Consider the following 23,833-nt stretch of genomic DNA (forward strand, 5'->3'; position numbering starts at 1 on the left):
ACTTGTCACATTGTCTTTTATTTATAAAAAAAAGAAAAAAAAAAAAGAAAAGAAAAAAGCACTTGTAAAAAGCTCTTCAGAAAAGTGAACACTAGAAAGCTGAAACTAGTGGCATCATCAACGTTCAGTAAATAACAACAGCTAGAATCCTTTAGCGATCAGCTTACACTCATATACAGTTAACCAGCTTCTCCCGTTCCTTTATCTGATGAGCCACAGCATTGTCCATGGCGTTCAGAAAGCTCTCGACCGTCAACACAGACTTCTGGAAGCAAAGAGCAGAGTATCAGAGTTGGTTTAGCGAGGTTAGATTTTAGGAACATGGGATTACATTAGCGCTGATTATGAAGCAAACTACCTTCGCGTAAAGTGCATGAGCCAAAAAGGGAATTTTCCTCAAGGTGCGTCCACTAAGACCTACGCTCCTCCTGTTGGGGAGGAAAAGAAGAAAACTTCATTAACACAATCTCATTTATTTATTTCTGAACCTAAAAAAAAAAAAAAAAAAAAAAAAAAAATCTGAGCAATTTAAAAGAAACCAGATGATCAATAACTTGGGCTAATGCAAAAATGATCCATGCTGCTTCACTGTCTCAATTCAAATTCAATAAAATTCTAATTAAAACAAGGAATCTGAAGCAACTCCATAAATTAAGACAATAAGATTAGCTATTCGATTAAGACAAAAGTAATGGCACTGTATAAAAGGAGGAAGTGTTATAGTGTGTCTGAGGCACTGCGATGACGACCCGGCGTTGCTGGAAGATTTAGCAAACTCCATTTACCCTTTTGAGGTCATTTCATGGACTTGTATGGTGTGTGTGTGTGTGACACTAAATAAAAAGCAGTGGTGCCGTGAACGTGCTTGGTAATTTACAGCGGACTGACAACATATAGACGCGAGTACAACTGTAATCAGCATTACAGACACTTCTATAAGTCTGAAGTTTGACCTACGAAAACTTTTTCCACACAGCGACTGTTTACATGCACATTAAATTCCGTGTAAGGTCTATATTCGGGTTGCAGCTACAGTATATTACGATGTTTATATGCGTACAGGAATCGAAAGACTCCTGTATACACGGTAAGTATGCCGATCTACACGTGCGCTTCTTCTTTCCCGCCGTTTTTTCAAGATGCTGTCGTTGCTTCCCACAACTCCTTGCAGACTGAGCATGAGCATACACGACAGGTCAAACGCTGGGAGACACTTGACTGATGTTTCTCACGATCTTACAACCTTTCGATCTGAAGGTGTGTGATTAAATGTTTGAAATCGGTGTTGTAGACAAAAATATAAAATTGTGCTGACGTATTCATTTCTTTCATTTTATTTACAAAAAAATATTTTGTTATTAAACGGACGACTTGGAGCGAAATGTTCCGAAAAGCAGCCGGTAAGAGTCCAGCGTCGGTGTGAACTCCTTTAATACTGAATGCTAAAAAGCATCTCAGGGAAATTCCTCAAGGAATCGGTCGAGAAAACGCCAAGAATACATTTCTGGAAATTCTAAGCAAATACGGTGAAGATGCTAAAATATTCAGTTATTTTTGATTTATTGTGGATTTTTATCATAACATAATTCCCATAGTTCCAGTTGTGTTACTCCAGAGTTTTGTTGACTTTATTATTATTCTAAAATGTGGGGGGAAAAAAAATAAATAAAGAATGAGTGTGTCTAAACTTTTGACCGGTAGCGTACATCTCCTTCCAGTGGATTTTCTGACTAAGGAGTTTACATGTAACAAATTTCCGATTAAAACAGACATAATCCAGGGATGCGAATCAGAATTTGGGTTTACGTGACTCGGTACTAATGTAGTCGATGCTTCTAAAAGACAATTATATATTTAAAAGGGCTTTCTATCCACACAATGTGCATACAACCTGAGCCACACAGCTATAATAAAAACATCTGCAATCTAATGAACTTCTAGATCTGTATCAGATATACTGGAACAGGATCACAGGATGATACACATCTCTGGTGTACCCTCAACCAATTCTGCAACCAGGGAAATAGAGTTTTCAGTTTAGTCAGCCCTGAAGGGTACGTGAAAAGCCAACACTGGGAAAATCTAATCTATATAAGTACGCACTCGAGTGTGAGAGTGAAGAGGTAAAGGCAGCCTGACGCTTGTTAGATTGAGTCAGTAAATGTTCTGCATTATATATCGAAGATACCAACAGAACCCAAAACGGACGTAGACTCACTCTGCGATTTTCTGCAGATGCAGACTGAGCCCGGTCACTTCGCTCTTGATATAGTCCAACGTATCGAGCTCCTCGAGGTTCAGCAGCTGCTGCCGTGGGTAAATGATTTGCCGCTGGATGGAGAAAATAAATAAATAAATAAATAAAATATAACATTGTTACACCTAAAAAGAGATATTATAGAAAAAGCTATTACAAACTTCACACTGAAGATCTGAACCACACACACACACACACACACACACACACACACACACACACCTTCATGAGCTCCTCCAGACAGGACAGGTAGATGTTGAAGATGGCTCGGGCGCTCGGCAGGCCGATATACTGCTTTATATCCGCTCTGTCCACGAAGGCCAGGTCGATCTTCTCCGTTACGTTTGAAGTAGTGAGGATCACCACGTTCGAATGTCTGCAAATCACAAGAGATAGTTATGCAACGCTTCTCATTTCAGAGGATTCGTGTCAGCTACTTTATGTGGAATAGTCCAAACTAGTTCCAAGATAACGCGGAGCAGTAATCATCTACACATCCAACAGCGGTGATGTTGATTCAAAAAATTCAGAAAAATAAAATAAAATAAAAATCCACTGCAAGTGCATGCCCCAGGGTGGATTCAAGATATGGAGATACTGAGATATTGTTGCAGGCACTGAGAGCATGCTCTCAGTCAATCGCTCTCTCTCTCTCTCTCTGCATCTCTCTCCCCGTCTCTCTCTGCGTTTTTCCCTCTAGCTCTTTTCATCTCTCTGTCTGTCTTTATCTCTCTAAATCTCTCTCTCTCTCATACACACACACACACACACACACCCTCTCTCTCTCTCACACCCTCAGGCGTGTGCACTCACACTCTCTCTCTCACACACACACACACACTTGATTCCAACCGTTTGATCTGGTCCAGCTGTGTAAGGACAGAGTTGACCACTCGGATGGCATCAGAAGGTTCGGTTCCAGCCTGAGAGGCGTTTCTCGCTGCCGTTAGACTCTCCACCTGCACATAAACACCACAGCTGTCAATCACATCTGTTAAAATTCCAACATTTTCAGAAAAAACCTAAACTAATAGTGGTAGCAATCAATTAAACAATATACTTCAATTACCAATACACATCATTATCTTGAAAACAGTAGATGTTTTAGTAGACTTTACCTGACATTTTCATATTTGATTTACTGGCTTATTTATTGACATTATTTATGATGTTGGAAGAAGTGAGACGCTTGTGTACTACTAAGTAGAAAAGTACCAGTCCAATACACACTTATCAGGTGCAAACACGTGCACGTTACCTGCCAGATATCCATCAACACAATAAGTGACAGGGAGCTAATCATCTAGTCAATCATGTCTAGCATTAAAAGGGCCATATGATGCTTTTTAACGTTTTCCTTTTCTTTTAGTGTGCAACGTATCCGTTTGTGCATGTAAAGATCTGCAAAGTTACAAAGCTCATAGTCTTCCCCAAAGGGATTTATTCTATCCAACAGAGAACCCTGCTCCAGACCTGCCTAAAACGCGTTGTTTTAAGTCCAGATTTTACTTCCGCAAACGTTTAGGTCACAACGTGAAATATCAACATAATTCTGCCCAAAGGCAGCCGTGATGAAAGAAGGCGAGGCTTCAGTGAGCTGTAGTGTTGATGCCATGTCGTGGAAACACTGTGTGTTTCGGTGAGAAAGCAGGACCCCTTCGTTTGGCCTTCCGAAAACGGACGAAATTAGGAATCAGTGGTTGACATTTATTCATAACACCGTTCCTGAGCAGATCAACCCAAACATTTGTGCACAACACATTTACGGAGGAAAGCTTCCTGAACCTGGGCGAGTACGACACAGGATACACACAAAGGCAACTCCTGAGAAATGGGGCGATTCCCACTTTGACAATCATGAGCTTCTGAATCCAAACCTGCAAGTGTGTTTGATTATTTTATGAAGTATCTGCTATTGACTGTCTGAATGCAGAGTTTTGTGTTGTGACCCAGGGCTCAGTTGTAGACCTCTGCTAACGTTCTGAAGTAGTTTTGATACTCAGCTGTGGGGATTTTTTCCTATAAACGTGTAGAGTAACGCATGTTGTTTGTCGTTCTTACGATCTTCAGTGATCAAGTGCATGAAGTTCAGGACAAAGTTGTTACAGTGAAGAAGATAAGTTAAATCGTTATAACGTCGTATCTGAGACGTAAGAGAGTTACAAAATAAAAACTTACCACCGTGAAAAGTTCTGTTCGAGTCGTGCTTGCAAAGTCAGTTCCGACTGATCTGCTCGATCATCCGCATTTTCTGAATCTGACTCGGGCTCGAACCGATACGGTAAAACCGATGACATTATTTACTGTGTTTATAATTGCTTTAGAAGCCATAGAAGCCGAAGCTCGCGATTATGGTAAGGTGCGTTACATTTCCGACACATGCTTGAGGTTTTTGGCCAATCACAATGCAGTGGGTCAGCTGGCCAATCAGAGCACACTGGGCTTTTCGGAAGGAGGGGCTTTGGAGAAACCGGAACTCGATTGGGGCGTTTCAGACAGAATGGGAATAGTGATACTGCAATAACGTACAGTATGTGAAAAATAATGTGCTTTTTATGCATCAAAGCATGTTAACCTATTCTATTACACCCAGTAAACAAAAGCATCATATGACCCCTTTAAAATGACCAATGCCAAGTTTACCTCATCAATAAGCACAAAAACAAGGGCTTCTTTCTCATCTATCAGCTCTTGAATCTTCTGAAACATCTTCGTAACGAGTTTCCCGCTCTATAAAACACCAAGCAAGCTGTTTACATAACACTATTATCTTCTGTTTATTACTTGATTCATTTCTGTCCATTTCATTTTAATAACCAGAGATTAATTATACCTCTGAAAACCATTTCGAGAACAAACTGTGGCTGTTGATTTCTACAAATTGTCCATAGGAATATCTGTGGAAAGTGAAAAACACCTTGAGTCAAAGACTATAGAGGTGAGCTGGGTGTTTATACTAGTGCTCCTGTAAATCTCCTCACCTTCCAGAGAGTCTGATGGAGAGTTTCTGTGCAAGTGCTTTACACAGTGAAGTCTTTCCTGTGCCCGGAGGTCCTGCAGGATTCAAAGCAATCATTCAGGTAGGGGCGTTAGCTGGACTGGTAATCATCTGGGGCTGAGCCCAGATTCTTCTCCATTAATAAATGCTTTAAAAAAAAAAAAATAAAAAAAAAAAAAAGATTGCAGGACTACCAGAGCAATAAAATATCAAATTTTTGGCGATCTAACACGAGACTAGGCTAGTTTGGTGTCGCTAGCCAAGGGGAGTAACAACTAAACAATCACTGTATGAGTTTAGCTGCTACAGTGCCATGCAAAGTCCTGTCCGTATGCTCTACTCATATATTCATGTAACTTGGAACTCAGATGTTTACACATCTTGTTTCCTGCTCAGCATGAGAGGATGTTACTGTTTCAGTTTCACTGGTTATTTTATTTATTTAAAATCCATTTTTTTCCCCATATCCATCCCCCCCCCTCACACTGACTGTGTGAGCTAGCGTTTGGCAGACTTGAGAGCTGTCAGCCAATAAGACACGAGTATTTCCACGTATTTTCCTGTAAACCCTGTCTGATTGGTCTCGCCTCCGTTCACTGAAGATATAAAATTACAGGCGGTCTTTTACTGATGTTCAGTGACGTAGTGACAGACTGCTCCAAGTGGAGAATTATTCAGGGCTAAAGAAAAAATCTTCAGGGTTACAGCCCCCAATGGCCAGGCCAGGTTACGCCTCTGCATTCATCCAATAAAATACATCTGTCTGCAAATCTAACCATCTTTCCATTTATACATCCGTCTGCCTGTCTATTTCTCTCCATCCATCAACCCGTGTACAAATCTATTGCTCCATCCATGTGTCTGTCTATCTTTCTATCCATCCACCCACCCAGCTTGCTTGAAATATCTATCTATCTATCTATCTATCTATCTATCCATCCCTTCTTCTACTGCCCCTGTATATCCATAAATTATCATATCTTTATCTCTCGGTCTTTCTGTCCATCCATCTCTCTCTGGCAAGCCTGTCTACCCAATCATATCTCTATATCCCTCTGTCTCTCCACTCAACCATTTATATATTGTATATGTATGTCAGTCTATCAGTTGCAATTTGTCAACCCATTGCTCTACCCCTCCATCTGTGGTCAGTTTTCCATCATTCCATCAATCCCTTCCTCAACTGTTGAAAGAAATCCAGAAATGATGAGGAAGAAGGTGATTGAAATACATCAGTCTGGGAAGGGTTACAAAGCTATTTCAAAGGCTCTGAGACTCCAAACAACCACAAGAGAGAGCCGTTATCTCCAAATGGAAAAACAAGACACAGTAGTGAACCTTCCCAGAAGAGACTGACCCTCCAAAATTCCTCCAAGAGCACAGAAACGGCTCATCCAGGAAGTCACAAAAGAGCAAAGGACAACATCAAAGGACCTACAGGCCTATCCTACATCAATAAAGGCCACAGTTCATGAATCCACGATCAGAATGACACCAAGCAAAAATGGCATCCATGGAAGAGTGGTGAGGCAAAAACCACTGCTAACCCAGAAGAACATTAAGGCTCGTCTGAATTTCACCAAAATACCCTGATGATCCTCAAACCTTTTGGGAGAATGTTCTGTGGACTGATGAGTCGTAAGCGGAACTGTTTGGAAGACAGAGGTCCCGTTACATCTGGCGTAAACCAAACACAGAATTCCACAAAAAGAACATCATACGGTCAAGCATGGTGGAGGAGGTGTGATGATCTGGGGATGCTTTGCTGCTTCAGGGCCTGGGAAACTTGCAATAACTGAGGGAAACACGAATTCTGCTCTCTACCAGAAAATCCTAAAGGAGAATGTCTGGTCTTCAGTCTCTAAGTTGAAACTCAATCGCAACTGGATTACGCAGCAAGACAATGATCCAAAGCATAGGAGTAAGTCCTAGAAGTAAGTTAAAGTCTGATATCCAGTTATGCGTTTGGTTGTAGTTATTGCTGCTAAAGGTGGTACAACCAGATTTGAAATTTAAAGGGGGCAATTAGTTTTTCACACGGGTGATAGGTGTTGTATAACTTTTTTTGCATCGCTAAAAAATAAAATAAAAACTGCATTGTGTGTTTACTCAGGTAGCCTTTGTTTTATGTTGTATTTCATTTGACGATCTAAAACTATTTACTATGATATACACACAAAAAACAAAAGAAATCTGAAAGAAATCAAATACTTGTTCACAGCACTGTAAAACTCTGTCCGTTTCTATTTGTATCCAAGAATCAAAAATGATCCAGCTGTCCATCTGTCACTCCCTATATCTATCAGTTTCACATACAAAATGAAGAACAAAAAACAAACAAAAAAGCAGCATGTCCTGATTTGCTCAACGCTAACATTAGCCAGATTAACATGTTTACAGTGCAATAACACCTGAAGAGATATCAACTGTTGAAATGATTGATTCATCCTTACCGTGAAGCAACACAACACGATTCCAAGCAACCAGATTGCTGTCAACGTTTTTGTCAGAGAAGAAGATTGCTGTCGAAACATAATCCAAGAGCTGGAGGGCAAAGTGAGAAAAGCGTACACCATCACACTGGGTGATTGTTTTAAGATGTTGGTGAAAGGTGGTTCCAAAAGGAACAGTTTCATACTTGCGTTTTGATTCCTTCCTCATAAACCAGGCTCTCCCAGATCCCATGAAACTCAGCTGTGAGTGAATTTAAAAAAACAAAACAAAACAAAAAAAACACAATCTCAATGGATTTCATTGATAGACTTTTTTTTGTACTTTAGTTTCTCATTTTCTGAGATCACATTGAGTAATACTGGGCAAAATGAGAAGAAGATGATATTATTATTATTATTATATATAACAACAACAATAATAATAATAAGCTTTTTTGGGGAGCAGCACACATAATGCCCTGTATGTTTACAACACCAAATCTCAGCGACAAATAGCTGATCGGATTTTAAAATCTATTTTTGAATCAGTCATTTAATTTTTCTTTTCTTTTCCCATATTAAATGACTTTGTTCTGTAGAGTTTACATATATACAACCCCAATTCCAAAAAATGTTGGGAGCGCTGTGTAAAATGTAAATATAACTAGAATGCAAATCTCATAAACCCATATTCTATTCACATATAGAACATGGAAAACATATCAAATTTTAAACTGAGTAAATGTCTCAAAAAAGTTGGGATGGGGCCAACAAAAGGCTGGAAAAGTAAGAGTTACTAAAAAGAAAGAGCTGGAAGTTAATTGGCAACAGGTCAGCAACATGATTGGGTAACATGGAGTTCTTGTTTCGCAAAAAGGTTCCTACCCAGAAGCTAAAATGGATGTGGAAGAGGATTCAAGCTATTGTTTACACATCAGTGTCGCAGTCCTGCTCCAGGAGATTCAACTGGGTCTATTAAACCAAGGATATAAGTTGAAGCTAAAGAAGCAGGGCTGAGGAAACCCTGTGCAGCCTGACCTGCTGGCAGGAGCCAGTGATTGGCTGCAGATAGCTCCTCCTCCTCTTCCAGGGTGAGAGTGCTCGGTCCATCGTCGTTGAGAGAGAAGATGTGAACACACAGATTGCTCGTCTTCAAATCAAGAGGCTTTGAATGGAAAAGAGCATCCTATTACAAAAAAGTAAACAAACAAAAACAATATCTATGCTAAAACACAATGAAAAATAGTGCGATGTAAATAATGATTGACGAGGTGTTACTACGGAGGCAATAACCTGTTAATATAAACCGGTGGTTTGTAGTACAACCAGAACTACCGTCACTGGATAAAACTAAATACACCGTTTGCATTTCATTTCTGAAGATGCCCATTTTTGCCTTCAAGTGTAAATCATTACAATATTGAACTGCAATAAATACCATCAAATTGTCTTATGATAACAAATTAGACTGCATCGCTTTTTTTGGACAGACAATCCTTCCCCCATCTCTAGATAATTCAAATTTTGGCTAATTATTATACGCATTGGTAAAAACATGGATACAAACAGCGGTCTTTACGACAGCTATGATAAACCAGACAACAGTGAAGAGAAGGAACATTATCTTGTTTATAAGATAAAGTCTTATAAAGTGAAGAAAGTCAGACAACATGTAAACCAAAAAGTCTGGGTAAAATGAAAAAGAATTCGAGCCTGCCTGTGCATCGACGTCCACCACGGAGACAGACTCGACGTTTTTCGTCAGGAAGTCATCATCAAACTCCGTCCACTTGAAGGAGCCGATTACGAGGCTGTGTCGGTCGAGCAGAGCCAAAACGTGTGTCCTTACTTCAGTTCGTCTCGCCGTGCTGCAGGTATTCAATTAAAACCGCTCACCGTAACGACATTTATAGGAATTTCACATTTATCCAACAATAATCATTGTAATATACACTATATGGCCAAATGTTTGTGGACATATGTCGATCACACCCATATGTGCTTGCTGAACATCCCATTCCAGATTTAGTCCTTCCTCCTGTTTGCTGTTATAATAAACTGCACTCTTCTGGGAAGGCTTTCCACTAGATTTTGGAGTGTAGCTGTGGGGATGCGTGTTCATTCAGCCACAAGAACATTAGTGAGCTCAGGCAATGATGTCAGGGTGCAGTCGGTGTTCCATTTCATCTCATCTCAGAGCTGTTCAACGGGCTACGTGCAGGATGCTCGAGTTCTTCCACTCCAACCTTGGCAAACCATGTCTTCATGGAGCTCGACAGAGACATCATCATATCCAATGAAGGCAAATTGTAAAGTTACAGCACACAATGACATCCTCCGTAGTATTAATCACACAGTTACAGGCCGGCCTGCTGTTGCATCGCTGCCTGTCGCACCTCCTCTGCTGCCCATCATGTTTGATCATGTAGCGTATAACATACAAGATATATATTTATTGCACAGGCGTATTCAAGCATCAACGCGGACACGATAGTTATACTGAACTCAGACTGTCGTGAAAGGTGCCTTACTTCGACACGGGTAAAGGATTTTTTTGTGTGTGATTACGTCAGTAAAGTCATTGGATAATTTCAACTTGAATTAGTACCTCTGAGATTTGACATGAACCTCGATGTGTACTTCGACTCGGTCAGCAACGCCGTTCTCGCAGGGCTGCTGATGGTGAACCCAACCCACCTCCATTTTCTCCCCATTCATCCTGTAAACAGTAGGAAGACTTTCAGCATCTAGAAAAGAGTAGTCGATGATTATTCAAATACCTAACTACACGATTAAATAATAATAATAATAATAATAATAATAATAATAATAATAATACACACTGTATGGGGCTGTCATCTATAACTGATCTGTCATGGGATTTCTTGAGATAAAGAGTGAGATGAAGAATTGGGTTTTAAAGATAATACTAAGTGCCTACATCATGTGTCAGGTATTAAAGTCAACTTAGCATTCCTTTACTACTATTTAATGATATATATAATGCCAAGTAGTTCTTACCACTTCCCATATATTACAGTGCATTTATCAAACTGATGAGCATAAACACCACAAACTATTTAAACTATTTCCCAGAAAGAGCACAAAAAGTGTGATTAATTGATTATAATTAATATTATAACAGTGTCATGTCTGTTTCATCCACATTACTGAGATTTCATTCTTTCATAAACAAGACTCAACAACAGTTCAGTCCAAGTGTTTAATTCACTCCGACAATCAGTTAACGAAACAGAAGACAACATTAATACAAAAAAAACAGGTTAATACCGTCAAAGTATTTGTAAACTTTTTTTTTTTTTTTTTTAAGAAATAAAGAAAGAACGCTAACTAGCTTACCTCACGCACAGCTAACCAAATTAAACCATAACCCACTGTCAGCGAAAATCCCGCGCAAATATTGACCCGGAAGAGAACTCCGCCCCAACCGGAAGTAATTATTAGCAGCTCTAGTTGTTGTTATTATTGATGCTGATGCTGCTCGTCGTTAAGCAAGATATTTGGGTGGCTTTTAATTATTGTTATTCTTCACCGAGCATTTATTAAGACACACAACATGGGAAAGAAACATAAAAAATACAAACCCGAATGGAGAACTGTGGACGGAGGTGAGTATGGAGCTCGTGCGCGAACCTAGCTAGGTTTATTTATTCTAGCTTTAGATGAGCTGACAGTGAGTTATATATACATTAAGCCGAGGTTTATAGCATGATTAAAAATGATATGATGTGTTCTGCTGTCTTTTCTGAAAGAGGTTTGAATTGTTTAAAAATATTCCAGTAGCTATACCGCAACAGGCTTTCATTTAAACAGGCTGTATCCCAAACTGCCTCTTATTGCAGATATCATGCACTAAATGGGCGCAGAGTTTTCCCTAGTTTTCCCTAATTTCCCCTAATTTTCCAGGCTATTCAGTGCACTAATGTAGAGAGTATGCAGGCATACTGTATATTGGAGGATTCTTGAAGTGTATTTGGTTTGTTACTGATCTTGTATTTTAAAAATCTTTTAAAGGTACAATAGTCGATTTAGTTTATTCCTGAAGTGTAGAAATAACCGTGATGATATGTAGAACATGGTTTTAAAATAATGCAGTAACCCGTGATATTTGGAAAAGTGTATTAAGTAGCTTGGAAAACCTGTTTGGAAAACTGGCTTCCGGACCGGAATGGATGTGAAGCTTGTGAATCGTTTTATAGACACTAGTGATGTGTCTTACATGAGCGATTCGTTCATTTTGAACGAATCTTTAATATGACTCAGGAACAACGAGTTGTCTCTGAGAGTGATTCGTTAATTTTTGTGCTGACCGCGCATGCGCTGCAACATCACTGTAGGTTCTGTACAGGAAACAGAAATGATTCGTTTTCCTCTCGAGTCTTCGAGTTCGAGTCGTTCGTTCATCCTTCGGGGCTGTGACGTGATGAACAAGCGATTCAAACCCAGAGACTCGAGAGGTGAAACAATCCTTCCTGTTTTTGGGGAACAGACGTGGCAAAAGAAAGAACGACTCGGATCGGGAGGTGAGGTGAAATAACATGGCCTGAAGACCCAGCTAAGCAATTAATTAATCATTTCTGTTTCTCATAATTTGGCCTTGGCTGCATTAGCCCATAGTTTCTATGGGGGGGTCGTGAATATGGGTGGGAAAAGTTCAAAGGTTAAACCCACCTAACCATCTTGGAAAAAAAAGACTAATCTCACCTTTAATCTGTGACCATTCCTTATAGGACCTGTGCAATTTAGAGAATAGAGAATGTTGTAGTTGTTGTCATTTACTGTGCTACAGGCTCTTCAGATTACCCCTATTACTTAAAGTTATTAGTATAAACAATATGCAGTATGTCACCATGCGCTTGCTAAAGTTTCCATCTCCTGTGGTTTCTCCGCATTGCACCCAGTGTTTTAGAACAGGCTCCGTATACACCGTGACCCTGATCAAGACCAAACAATTACGAAACATGAATGAACGGATGACAAAAAAATCAGGAAGTTAAACATTTGTCAACATTTGTCATTCATTTTGACAATCATTTTGTCTTGAGGGTGGGCAGACGTTCACACTTAATTGTATTTCCATTTCATTAGAGGGCTAGACAAATATTAGTGCTGCATTTTACCAAAAAAATTCAGTTCAATGATTTCAATGTAAGTTTTATTTTTAATGTCCAAGGGGTGAAAAGGAACCTATTGGCACTGAAATATTAGAATATAAAAATGTCTAATCAGCTATTTGTAAAAAAGAAGACATGCACTGGTGATGTAATTTAATCATAACATCGATCAGATTTGCACTGTGTTGTACTCCTCATGCAAATATTGGTATTTTATTGCAAATTATCCGTTGTACTTTCCTTTTATTGAAGCAGTCAATTAGACGTGTTACATTTAAAAAAATAAAATAAAATTTACACCCAGACTACGAGGACCAGCCCTTGGATAAGCCGCTGAAGTTGGTGTTGAAGGTCGGGGGCAGCGAGGTCACTGAACTCTCAGGCTCAGGGCACGACTCGAGTTATTACGATGATCGCTCTGACCACGAACGGGAACGCCACAAGGAAAAGAAAAAGAAGAAGAAGAAAAAATCCGAAAAGGAGAAGGACAAGCACGTGGATGATGACGAAAGGAGAAGGAGAAAGGTTAGTAAAGGAGGAGGCTTGTCATTTTTAACACCACATCATCTGTCTACATGTAAACAGTCTAACGTTAGTAAATCTGCATGGAATTTTTAGTTCGGTTTGACCGTTGAAACCATTTACACACTAAACGATTGAGAAATGGGGCCCCCATTCTTTATCTGATTTTCAGGAGGAGAAGAAGAAAAAACGTGAAAGAGAGCAGCTAGAAACCACAACCAGCGCCCCGGTGGAGCCCTTCACCCTGACTAAGCCTGTAGAGGTAAAGTCTCTAAGCTGCTTCTTATGTTCTCAACAGACACAGTGCTAAATTTCACATAAATGTTGAGCGTGATGGCTTTGGGATGTTCCTTGAAGGGTTTTGTACTGTGCTGCAGGTGGTGGTGGAGGAGAGGAAGAGGAAGAGGGAGAAGTTTGAGGTTGAGGCTGAGGAGTTCCACCCCAGTGTGAAGGTGGAGCTGGAGACGCAGGCGGACCGTCCTGTCAGAGCCTGTCGCACTCAACAAGGTAACCTTTTAATGTCTCCCTGAAACACACTGAACAGCCAAAGCTCAATCCACGTTGTGTGTGTGTGTGTGTGTGAGAGAGAGAGAGAGAGAGAGAGAGAGAGAGAGAGAGAGAGAGAGAGAGAGAGAGAAAAATACTTAAAGTATCTTTCTCACTGTATTTACACTGATCACCCGTAACATTAAAACCACTGACAGGTGAAGTGAACAACATAGATGATCTCATTACAGTGGCACCTGTCAAGGGGTGGGATATATTTATTAGGCAGCAAGTGAACAGTCAGTTCTCGAAGTTGATGTGTTAGAAGCAGGAAAAAGGGGCAAGCGTAAGGATCTGCACGACGCAACGCAAGTTGTGATGGCTAGGCGACTGGGTCGGAGCATCTCCAAAATGGCAGGTGTTGTGGGGTGTTCCCAGTATGCAGTGGTTAGTACCTACCAAAAGTGGTCCAAGGAAGTATGACCAGTGAACCGGCAACAAAGTCATGGGCCCAGGGCTGATTGATGAATATGAGGAGTGAAGGCTAGTCCGTTTGGTCCCTTTGACACGTACCACCTACCTAAACATTGTTGCAGACAAAGTACACTCCTTCATGGCAACCGTATTCCCTAAAGGCAGGGGGCCTCTTGCAGCAGGATAATGCGCCCTGCCACACTGCAAAAATTGTTAAGGATTGGTGTGAGGAACATGATAGATAGTTCAAGGTGCTGACTCGGCCTCCATATTCCCCAGATCTCAAGCCGATCAAGCATCTCTGGGATGTGCTCGACAAAAAAGTCTGACCCCACCTCGCAACTTACAGGACTTAAAGGTGTCATATGATGCTATTTTAAAAGTTTATTTTGTTTAATAGTTGTAATAGATTAGCTTTAATGTTCAAAAACCACATTATTTTTCACATATTGTACGTTATTGCAGGATCTCTTCCCAGTCTGTCTGAAACGCTCCGATTGAGTTCTGGTTTCTCTGATTGGCCAGCTGACCCACTGCATTGTGATTGGCCAAAAACCTCAAGTGTGTCGGAAATGTAACGCCTCTTAGCATAATCGCGAGCTTCAGTGGTTTTCAAAGTGGGGGCCGCCAGGGGGCCTCAACAATTTGGTGTGCCCATAGCTCCCACTAGTATGTTTTCTCTTTCTCACTCTCGGACAACCACACACACACACACACACACACACACACACAATCAATGCCTAATGTGATGTAAGATGTAATTATTAATTTAAAAAAAGGGGGGGGTATATTCAGAACTCTGTATTTTTAATGTGTTTTAAAGACATCTTGCAAAAGGGGGGCCTCGGTCAAATGTTAATGCCATTTGGGGGCCTTGCCCTGGAAAAGTTTGGGAACCCTTGCATTAGGTTCCTGCCCAGTCTCACTCTGCCCTCTAGTGGTGAATGAGCCACTTTCAAGGAGAAGTTTGATGATTGTTACCAATCATTGTGTTAATAGGTATAATATATGTCTATCTTGTTCCAGAAAATGAAAGCACGCCTCGCCAACAACTCCTCGAGCACTTCCTGCGTCTTCTACAGAGGTCTGATCACATGATGCATGTTGTACCAAGTCTTTTCTGTCTCATCCAGTCTTCATGTATACTCTGTCATAGCGTTCCTGTCTCTCAAATCAATGCGTAGTCACATTGAAGATACAATCAGAGGGGAAAGAAATGTTTGCTGTCTCTAACCAGTATTCAGAACTTATTTACAGTACTTATCCAGTGCTTTCCGTGTGTGTGTGTGTGTGTGTGTGTGTGTGTGTGTGTGTCTGTCCAGGAAAGACCCTCATGGGTTTTTTGCCTTCCCCGTAACGGACGCCATCGCACCAGGCTACTCCATGATCATCAAACACCCCATGGACTTCAGCACCATGAAGGACAAAATAGCCATGAACGAATATAAAACAGTCACAGAGTTTAAGGTATTTGGTGTATTTTTCTGATGTAAATAGTGAGCTCTAATACTTCATTTAAATTTCTAGAATTTGGTGTAATAAACATACATAGACAGGTACCTATGTTCATAGATGGATACATAATTTCATAGACAGGTTCATAGAAAGGAACATGAGGCCGTAGAGGGCCCTGGATGAGGGATGGGATCATAGGAGTATACAGAGAAGACCACAGAAAGGTCCTTAGACAGGTCAATATAGAGATCCATAGATAGGTTCATGGACCGGTACTTTGATTCATAGACAGCTTCATACAGGTCTATCAGTTAATAGATTGGTGGACTTAAAAAAAAAAAACAAAAAAAAAAACTGGTAAGGCTGAATATGTGGATGAATTCAGTATGGGTAGATGTAGGAAAATAAAAATAGATAGATTGCATGTTATAGTTGCATTAGTGGACACTGGACATTTGTTAAAGATGTTGTACTGCAGAGGTGTCTCTGTGTAAGTTACTTTGACATGTATGCAATTTATTTTACATGGAATCTTTGCTGCTCCTGTCTTTCTGATCTCTAGGCCGACTTCAAGCTGATGTGCGACAATGCCATGGTGTATAACAGACCCGAGACAGTCTACTATAAAGCTGCTAAGAAGCTTCTCCACACTGGCTTCAAAATGATGAGCAAAGTAACACGCTGCCTATTTGTATTCAATTCTGTTTCGATTCTCCGTCATAACCATTTTTCCCACTTTCACTGCACCCTAATATTAAACTGCGCTTCTAACGCTTAGTATTTCAGCTAATAACATCACCGCGCTTGCTATGCACACGCATGATAGGCTCGGATGCTTCCACGTTTATTTTTATTTATTTATTTATTTTTTTAATCCCATGCCGGAACCCCTTCCATTGCCCCTGCCATCGGCTTTTACGTTCCTGCACTCCCATGGTCACGGCCCGCTAAGGCCTCATGATGGAGGAGTAAACACATGGCTGCGCGGCTCTTTCTCTGCTCTGTTTGCAGGAGCGGCTGTTAGCTCTGAAGCGCAGCATGTCTTTCATGCACGACATGGATTTCTCTCAGCAGGCCGCCATTTTGGGCGACGAGGACGTGGTCGGTGAGGAACCTGTTCCAGAAGTCACCCATTTCCACACAGAGTCTGCCAAAAAATCCAAAAAGCAGCCGGTTAAAGAGCCCATAATCAGGTAAAACCCGAGTCTTGAAGAAAGGATGCTATGAATACTGCTAGTTTATGAAGTTATGGAAATAAGTGATGGTCGCTGAGCTCAATAGTGTGTAGGGTGTGTTTAAGTACATGGTCATTGCAAAAGAACCCTTTAATGTAATGCAAGAGACTGTAAAGCTCACGAAATGTAAAATTGCTTCTTTTTTTCTTTTTATCATTTACAGAGACTTGTATGGCCAAAATACCACATAACCTAAGGCTAATAATAAAGAGATATATCAGAGTTGTTATGTAATGAAAGGAAGAAAAAAAAAAACATACAGTTGTTGATATGGTAACGTTTTCTGTAAGGAGTCTCCAGTGTCAGTGCTGCGTAATGGCAAGAAAGAGAGGCTGGTGAGGACTGTTTATAGCTGCTATATCATAAGAACATGGATGTCCCACAGCATTATATATCACTTTAAATGGATAAAAAGTAAATAAATAAATTGTAGTCATTGCAAAGTGCTGCGGTATAAGAGAAATAAAAATACTTCAGGAGATGCCGTTATTGGAAAATAACTCCTCCTTAACAGTAACTCCTCCTTTAATACTTCCTCAGTGATCTGTACGAGCCAGAGGGGAACGCGTGTAGCCTGACGGACAGCACAGCTGAGGAACACGTCCTGGCGCTGGTGGAGCATGCAGCTGATGAGGCCCGGGATCGCATCAACCGCTACATGCCAAACTCGAAGGTATGCGACGTCTATAAAATACTGTTCCGAAAAACAAATTGCTAACGTGCTTCCTGACGAGTTTCTCTTTCTTTCTTCTTCAGATAGGATACATTAAAAAGGAAGCAGATGGAGCTTTGATTTATACTGTAGTTAATCAGGATCCAGAGGCAGAAGGTACACATCACCATAGACAAACACAAACGCACACATGTTTCTGGAACTTTTGTCACCAGAAAACTGGAGTTCCCTCTTTTTTTTTTTTTGGCCAGCAGTCAAGTAGGAATGTTTCCTTATTTGTGGTGAAACACAGAACCTGAAACGTGTAACACAAAAACACAGAATTAAAAATAAAAAAGCAAAAACGCTTGTCACAATCAATGTTTAGCTTTTTTATTCGAATGTTTTTAGAGCACAAATGCATCGCAAATGTACAAAAATAATTGTAATTATTTATTGTTTAATTATATAGGGTGCGGTGTCACACCGTGTCTGGATAGCCCCGGCAATGTTCTCTTTATTTTCTCATATTTTTGTCAACAAGGAGTTGACAAAATTAGATTTTTTACAAACAAATTGTGATTGTTACTTCATTTTGGTTTAAAAAAGAAAAGTACCAGAATCAGAAAATGTACCAGAAGTTCACGTTTTGGTCAGTTCTTGTTTTTTAGATATGGATTTGGGAAAAAACGCCTATATGTGCTTTTACATTGCTTGAATCCAAGTACTCTTCCAATCCAAATCCTTCTTATTTCTAAACTGCAATATTTTACAGATGAAGAGATCCATACTGTAGATTTAAGCTCTCTATCCAATAAGCTCTTACCTGGCCTTACGACGTTGGGATTCAAAGATGACCGGAGACACAAGGGTAATTAGTCCAAAGCGCTCACCTTTATGCGCACTGCTTATGTTTGCTACATGGTTTTGATTTCATTCTCTTTTTTTTCACCCATCCTGTGTTCAGTGACGTTCCTGAGTAGCGCGTACAACACTCAGACGTTGCAGAACAACTCCATCTACCCGGACCTGCTTCCTGAGGAGATGGATATGCTGTACTCAGCTTATGGAGACGAGACAGGGGTGCAGTGCGCGCTCAGGTTTGCCATCAACACTCACAATCTATCATCTACTATGAAGGGAAAACCTGTATATTCTTTTTTTTTTTTTTTTTGTATTTAACCAAGAAGTCCCTTGAGATTAAATCTCTTTACCCTATAGAGCAACCATCTAGAACCATCTAGAGCAAGAATCATAACTGCTGCTCATCGGTAATAGAAGATTACACAAATAAGAAGGGAGTTTTCCCCTTCTTTGTAAATAAAAATATCCCAATGTTGCTGTCTCCTTAAACTTAACAAAGTCTATGCAGTCTATACAGCGAAGTATAGAGGAACTAGCATGCATATAAATAATAGCTTCACAATCAAGAGCGCTTAAAAAAGTGGCCTGAACATGAGTTCTCCTAACTGCTCAATTAAAACATGCCCTCTTATGATAATAAACTCCCATCCTAACCTTTAGCTTCTTCATTAAATGTGCAACGTGCACTTTAAACGTAAGCCTATCGTCCAGCCAAACACCCAAGCATTTGTAAGATGATACTTTATCAGTTGATTCGCCTACGAAAGTATGAATTCCTACAATGTCGGGCAAAAATTTTTGTTTAGTTTTGATTGAGAATTTACCTGAGATTCGAAAATCTGAGGCTATGATCATTTCAATCCGAACGGGCCCCGCCCTTCAATAAAGGAAGAACATGGGCTGCTTTCCACATATTAGGAATGGTATTTGTCTGAAGACTCATCGAAAACTTTGCGCAATAGGCTCAGTAATAAAATCAGCTGCAAGCTTCAGACGATAAGGATCCAGATTGTCTGGTCCAGACGACTGTTTTGAATCGGTAGCTTTTAAAGCTTTACAGATCTCCACACTAGAGAGGTCTAAATACAAAGGGGTTCATAAATACATCGTTTTACCTCGGATGGGTAATGTTTATGGTTATCGTGTGCATTTTCCAAACTACGAGGCGTGATGTATATATTTTCATTCTTGCGTTGGTCTGATTGCAATGTGATCGTTTGCAAGACTTTTTTTTTCGATACACACGCTACACAGCAATTAGTTTGGCACTATAGATAATGTGTACATTTCACAGTGAATGAAAAGCTGTACCATGGGCTCCATGTTAAACATGCGTAAGGACTCAATTCGGTTGAAAAGTGACTTTTAGTTACATGGCATCGTCTTGACTGAAAAATTTTCATGATGTAAATCCCCAGGTCTTTCATGTGGGGTTTTCTCACATGACCCCAAGCTTAAACACTTCACCTCACCTGATGTCAGAAACGGTTCAAAATTTGCAACTTCGGATGCTCCATTGTTACCAAAACGAAGCAAAAAAATAAAAAAAAAAGAGCAAGTGGTAGCCAAGTGTGAAAGCTGCCTCACACATATGTTGTTTACTAAAAACAAGACTGTAGCAAAGTCATCTAAACTACACCAAATCTAATGGGAGAAACACTTGACTGCATCAATCGGGGTGACTGAAACGTCATTTTAGAGGCAGGGCAAGCATTTGGACTGATACCCAAGTGCAGGATGTTTTCGCTTTTAACACATGGGATTAAAAAACAGTCCTAAGTGCAAACATTATGTAATCATGCATGGTATAACTAGGACAGCAAGGTGACTTGGTAACTATATGGTATATGTTGTAACTATAGGTTGTGTAATATAATGAACCTTTTTATCGATGCTGATCTTGCCGTTCTGTGGAGTTAGTTTGTACTGTGTAGTGTGTGTATAGATATTGTATAGTTCAAGTTAATGCTAACTCATTACTCCTGTCTTTTATTTGTCAAACTATTACATTTTATGTGGTTGAGTGTATGAATATTATCTCAGCATCTCTGCAGATGTGTGATGTGATGTTTAATGCAATATGTGCATGTACAGCCTCCAGGAGTTTGTGAAGGATTGTGGCAGTTTTACCAAGAGGCTCGTCGATGATCTGTTGGATAAAATGACCAGCACTGATCACTCCAAGGCCATCTTTCAAATCCGACAGGTACCTGGGAACAGCAACAGTTTAGCCAAAATGTAGCCAACTAAAACATTTGGTGTCTGGAGTATCCTTCTTTAGTTGTGCACTAGAGCAACGAGACTTACAAGAAAAAAAAGAAGGGAGCTAAGGTTACCACTGCTAGGTTTGTCCTTTTCATTGCACGCCAAACCAAGATGCGTGGATCGGTATCTCAGACAGACTGTGGTTACTCATGCCTGTATGACTAAAAGATTGATGAGTAAATGCCTCGGAGCTTAAAACAGTAGTGGTAGCCATCTTGTGGAAGCCAGCAAAAATTAATTTGATCCTACAGGACATCCTCATGCAAGACATCCCTTCCATGTATTTTTACCTACTGAACTGATCTATCACTACTCCTTAGGGAACACTAGGCCATTCATACAACCATCGGTCGCACCAAAAAACATCAGTTCTTTTTATCAGGTTTTTAAAAAAAAAAAAACTTACATTTGCTCTTCTTAAACTAATGCAATTTATATATTATGCATTGTATTGTCTGATATTTGCTTAAACTGACCTGTATAAGATTAATTTTGTCTAACGGCTTCTCTAGAACGTAAAACATCTTAATTCGTTCATTTGTGCACCATGTAATGAAACCAGACCACTTCCTTGCTCAGCATATTTTTTGGTATCACTCCACATGAGCTTCACACACAGGTGTATCTTGGTGTGGCCCCAAGTTTGAAGGCGGCAGTGTGCATAAGAATACATTCGGATGATGATGAGGATATCACTCCGAAAGGATTCGAGTATTTAATTTTTGTGCTGCTATTCTTGAGGAGTTAAGCGATCGCTTTTGAGGCAAGTGTGCGATAATTGATTTAGATATGCGAACAGAGGTTTTAAGCCTTTATTACTTTCTCCAGTGCAAAACTAAATCTGAAATCAGTTTTGGACATCAAACTTGTTTTGCTGATCTACTACGTTTGGTTAATAAGGGGGCGTGGTGATAAAATTGTGTTAACTTTAATGAAATACTGATTTGCCTTTTCAGAAAAGAAACCTGCCAGTGGATGAAGCCAAGTCTGCGTTATGTGATATGCAGGTAATGCTGCTTGCATTACAACAGAGAATGATGAAGAATGTGTTGTCTATACGTTTTTGTATCCATGAGTGATGAAGGCATGTGAGAGAGTGAAACAGAGCCTCCTGTGTGTTTTTCATGGCGCCTATTAACTTCACCTTCATTCATTCATTCAAAGGAGCACCGACATACAAACTGTTACACCTACAGCTGTAGAACATTATAAATTAATCTAAGGCCTGCCCAGTAGTCATTTATGTACATATCATATTCATATAACATGATTGGATTTGCATATGTGTAGCAGTTGCAAAAAACATGTCCTAATTTATGCCAATATTAAGCCAATAAATGCAAAGTTTTCAGTAGGTGACAACAACCAAAAGATCAATTGTATGTGGACAGTTATCAAACTGTTTTTCTGTTTTCTACTGTTATTAAGTCTGTTATGGCAGACTAACCATGCTTACTCACTTTGTGATGTCCCAGAGTGCAGATGAAGCCATGATGGACAGTGGATCAGTGCTGGACTTTATGAGCCTTAAGAATTACCCAGACATGACCCTGGACATGCTCAACCCTCTGGGTAAGTCTTTTCAAGTCTTTTCTACTTTCAATGCAGAAAGAACAACCAAGCAGCGCTGAGGCAGTGTCGAATACATTCCCTCGTCATTTTTTTCCCCCATTCTGTAGCAGGGAAATCTGTGAAGAAGGAGCCCGAGCATGAGGACGGCCACCAACACTTTGACGACACGGCCAAGCTGCTGCAGGAATTCCAGGATGCAGCGGTGGACAGGGTCGGATCCAGACCTTCCTCCAATCTCTCCTCTCTCTCCAATGCCTCCGAGCGAGACCAGCACCATTTAGGTAACACACGCTGCTGAAAAGAAAACATGACTCATTGCTTAGTAAAAATGTTAATAATTTATTTTATTTATTGAGCACCTTTAAGACTCAGGGTTGCTAAGTGATAAGATGAGTAAAGGTTAGAGGAAAAGTATTGAGATATTGGTATGTTTTTGTTTGGGTTTGAAAGAAGATTGAACGAAAAACAGAGTATAGGGCCTGTATCTTTCCTTCTGGGATGATACAATTTCAATTCACCAAGAATGGCAGGCACGGAAACCACTGAAACTGGAAGTTTCAACCACAGAGGCCAGACCTCATTCACTAAGACTGACAGGCAGATAGGCTACATCTCCTTGTTGTTCATAGATCCTGATCACAAGGAGATTGCGGAATGGTGTCGTGCCTTTAGTCACTTTTTTTTTTTTTTTGTGGAATGTGTGTAATCAAATCAAAACTACACACAAAGCATATGAAAAGTCATCATGATATCAGTGATTAATGTTTACTGATTAACTGTGGCATTGTAGTTCTTGTTTAATCTGTGCTAAAGAGGTAGAATGACTTGTTTTTACTTCCTCTGTGAGCAGGAAGCTCACCTAACATGGGTGTTGGAGACCAGGCGGAGATGGTTCACGACCCCTATGAGTTTCTGCAGTCTCCAGAGCAGGACTCGGGCACCAGCTGACATGTGAAGCGTTTCTCTGTGTAAATGGACTGACTGAGTGCTGTGTGATTATGTGCTTGTGTCTGTGTGCTTGTACAGATTAGCTGCACTGGGTGTCACTTTTTCTTTTTTTTTTTTTTCTTTTTTACAATAAATGATCCTCTTGAGTTTGTATTTGCCTTTTGTATTTATTTGGGTCTGTCCTCAAATGTTTTTGGGGTTTTTTCCCGACTGGATGATAAAGTAACAAGACAATGTGGAATACCTGTAACTATCCGTAGGGCAATATTGTTTTCTGTAATGTTTTCGATAACATTGATTATCACATTATATAAGTCATTAAAACAGATAACAGGAATAATGATAATTTTAGCCAGAATGGGTGGTAACACCTACCTCTAATTAAGTTCAGTCACAATTTCGTGCTTTTTTTATGTAAATATCACAAGTACTAACAATAGATCAGCCAGCAGGTTGGTAATTTATTAGCCATTTAATTATCATTTGCGCTTACAGGGCGCACTCTGGAGCGACTGCGCTTGCGCAAGGAGGACGGTTA

At 40.1% G+C, this 23,833-nt stretch overlaps 2 protein-coding genes across 7 annotated transcripts; one reads left to right on the forward strand and one right to left on the reverse strand.

Annotated features, from left to right (window-relative positions):
* Positions 1–11,156, reverse strand: trip13 (thyroid hormone receptor interactor 13). Of its 4 annotated transcripts, none has more exons than XM_053674868.1 (15): positions 11,048–11,156; positions 10,531–10,571; positions 10,296–10,406; positions 9,405–9,555; positions 8,726–8,852; positions 7,894–7,949; positions 7,709–7,799; positions 5,239–5,311; positions 5,091–5,154; positions 4,901–4,987; positions 3,110–3,216; positions 2,480–2,633; positions 2,219–2,331; positions 359–428; positions 1–265 (listed from the first exon to the last, which is right to left on the reverse strand). In XM_053674868.1, the coding sequence occupies exons 3-15, from the start codon at positions 10,403–10,405 to the stop codon at positions 170–172; spliced, it is 1,299 nt and encodes a 432-aa protein (XP_053530843.1). In that variant the 5' UTR covers position 10,406; positions 10,531–10,571; positions 11,048–11,156; the 3' UTR covers positions 1–169. The 4 variants fall into 4 exon arrangements, with proteins under 4 accessions (XP_053530843.1, XP_017308983.1, XP_017308985.1 ...); XM_017453494.3 differs by having other exon boundaries at positions 10,296–10,434; positions 11,048–11,077; XM_017453496.3 differs by lacking the exon at positions 10,531–10,571 and having other exon boundaries at positions 11,048–11,123.
* Positions 11,131–23,446, forward strand: brd9 (bromodomain containing 9). Of its 3 annotated transcripts, none has more exons than XM_017453491.3 (17): positions 11,131–11,316; positions 13,127–13,347; positions 13,517–13,606; positions 13,722–13,851; positions 15,331–15,388; positions 15,627–15,771; positions 16,322–16,432; positions 16,771–16,952; positions 17,535–17,667; positions 17,751–17,823; positions 18,422–18,517; positions 18,614–18,746; positions 20,605–20,716; positions 21,732–21,782; positions 22,251–22,347; positions 22,455–22,628; positions 23,198–23,446. In XM_017453491.3, the coding sequence occupies exons 1-17, from the start codon at positions 11,265–11,267 to the stop codon at positions 23,293–23,295; spliced, it is 1,956 nt and encodes a 651-aa protein (XP_017308980.1). In that variant the 5' UTR covers positions 11,131–11,264; the 3' UTR covers positions 23,296–23,446. The 3 variants fall into 3 exon arrangements, with proteins under 3 accessions (XP_017308980.1, XP_017308981.1, XP_017308982.1); XM_017453492.3 differs by having other exon boundaries at positions 16,831–16,952; XM_017453493.3 differs by having other exon boundaries at positions 16,834–16,952.
* The last annotated feature ends 387 nt before the right edge of the window (positions 23,447–23,833 follow it).

Source organism: Ictalurus punctatus, chromosome 23, assembly GCF_001660625.3.
Source record: "Ictalurus punctatus breed USDA103 chromosome 23, Coco_2.0, whole genome shotgun sequence".
Taxonomy (NCBI): domain Eukaryota; kingdom Metazoa; phylum Chordata; class Actinopteri; order Siluriformes; family Ictaluridae; genus Ictalurus; species Ictalurus punctatus.

Bases quoted from the DNA above. Each gene is read 5' to 3' on its own strand.
- brd9 (XM_017453491.3), top strand. From the start codon at position 11,265: ATGGGAAAGAAACATAAAAAATACAAACCCGAATGGAGAACTGTGGAC. The intron at 15,389-15,626 runs GTCTGATCACAT...GTGTCTGTCCAG, and splicing joins TTCCTGCGTCTTCTACAGAG to GAAAGACCCTCATGGGTTTT. The intron at 18,747-20,604 runs GTTTGCCATCAA...GTGCATGTACAG, and splicing joins GGGGTGCAGTGCGCGCTCAG to CCTCCAGGAGTTTGTGAAGG.
- trip13 (XM_017453494.3), bottom strand. The intron at 7,950-8,725 runs GTCAGGCTGCAC...ATTCACTCACAG, and splicing joins TCACTGGCTCCTGCCAGCAG to CTGAGTTTCATGGGATCTGG. The intron at 2,634-3,109 runs GTTGGAATCAAG...TGTGATTTGCAG, and splicing joins CAGCTGGACCAGATCAAACG to ACATTCGAACGTGGTGATCC.